The sequence below is a fragment of the Frankliniella occidentalis genome, unplaced genomic scaffold (genome assembly GCF_000697945.3).
Source record: "Frankliniella occidentalis isolate FOCC.00 unplaced genomic scaffold, Focc_3.1 Scaffold3001, whole genome shotgun sequence".
In the NCBI taxonomy this organism is placed as follows: Eukaryota; Metazoa; Arthropoda; class Insecta; order Thysanoptera; family Thripidae; genus Frankliniella; species Frankliniella occidentalis.
Genome location: NW_026270070.1, coordinates 5528 through 6520, shown reverse-complemented (window position 1 = coordinate 6520; position 993 = coordinate 5528). Strand labels below are relative to the sequence as shown.

The window sequence follows — 993 nt, the reverse complement described above, 5'->3', positions numbered from 1 at the left end:
TGGCGGGCGGGTTCCCAACACAAAGGTTTTACTTAAATTATGCTGTTTACAGCTAATTCTGTAGTGTATCTACCGGAGACAGAGAAGGTGCGAAAGCAATATCCGCTAGTTTTCCCCAAGCTCGTTGAGAATATGCTTGAAATGAGTGAGGGGAGTGGGGAGCAGGCTGCGATGGTTGCACCTCATGAGCCATCCTCTGATTCAGGTATGTACTTTCTTTCCTACTGTCACATTTCCCAGGTATTTGATACTATGAAGGGTCCATTATATTTGTTACTATTATGACTCTCTTTTATCGCAGCTGATGGGACTGGGGTGTCGCCTAACAATATAGCTAAGTGGCATGACGATGATGCTGTTAAGCAGCTCATACATTTGAGGAAGAAGGAACTTCTTCCTATGTTTGAGAGCACTACTATGTCTAACACGAGAAAGTGGGAAAAGCTTGCCCAGATTCTAGCTTCTAAAAAGCCTGGAGCCAAGTACTGGACTTTCACATGGAAACAATGTGAAAGTAAGTGGAAGGATTTACAAAAAAATTATAACCGAGTAAAGGACAATATGGGTGCTAAAAGCACTGGTGAGACACCAGTGCGATTCAGATTTTTTGAAGATATGGATGAGGTTGGTAAGAACAGCCCCACCGTTAAACCCCTGTCCACTGCAAGCAATATGGATATGTCGCCAAACAGTGACTCTTCTTCTTCGAAGAGCATTGGTTCTAATGATGAACCACCTAAGAAGAAAACCAAGCTCGAAAAGAAATATGAGGAGCTTCAAGAAGCAGTTCAAACCAAAGAAGAAGAAAAGGAGGCTGCCAGAGAACGGCGCCACCAAGAAATGATGAGAGTGCAGTTAGAATCAATTGCAGCGTACAAAGATATAATGGGTCGTCTACTTGAAAAATTGTGAAGTACTTTTCCATTCTGTCTATTCCTTATTTTTTACCTGTGCCAAAACATTTGTTTGTGCCAAAAATGTATTTTGAGTTAT

General features: G+C 41.7%; 1 protein-coding gene across 1 annotated transcript; it reads left to right on the top strand.

Annotated features, from left to right (window-relative positions):
• Window positions 1–58: 58 nt before the first annotated feature.
• On the top strand, window positions 59–987 carry LOC127752017 (uncharacterized). Its single transcript, XM_052276456.1, has 2 exons — window positions 59–205; window positions 302–987. Exons 1-2 carry the CDS (start codon window positions 133–135, stop codon window positions 910–912), a joined length of 684 nt encoding a protein of 227 aa, XP_052132416.1. The 5' UTR covers window positions 59–132; the 3' UTR covers window positions 913–987.
• Window positions 988–993: the final 6 nt, after the last annotated feature.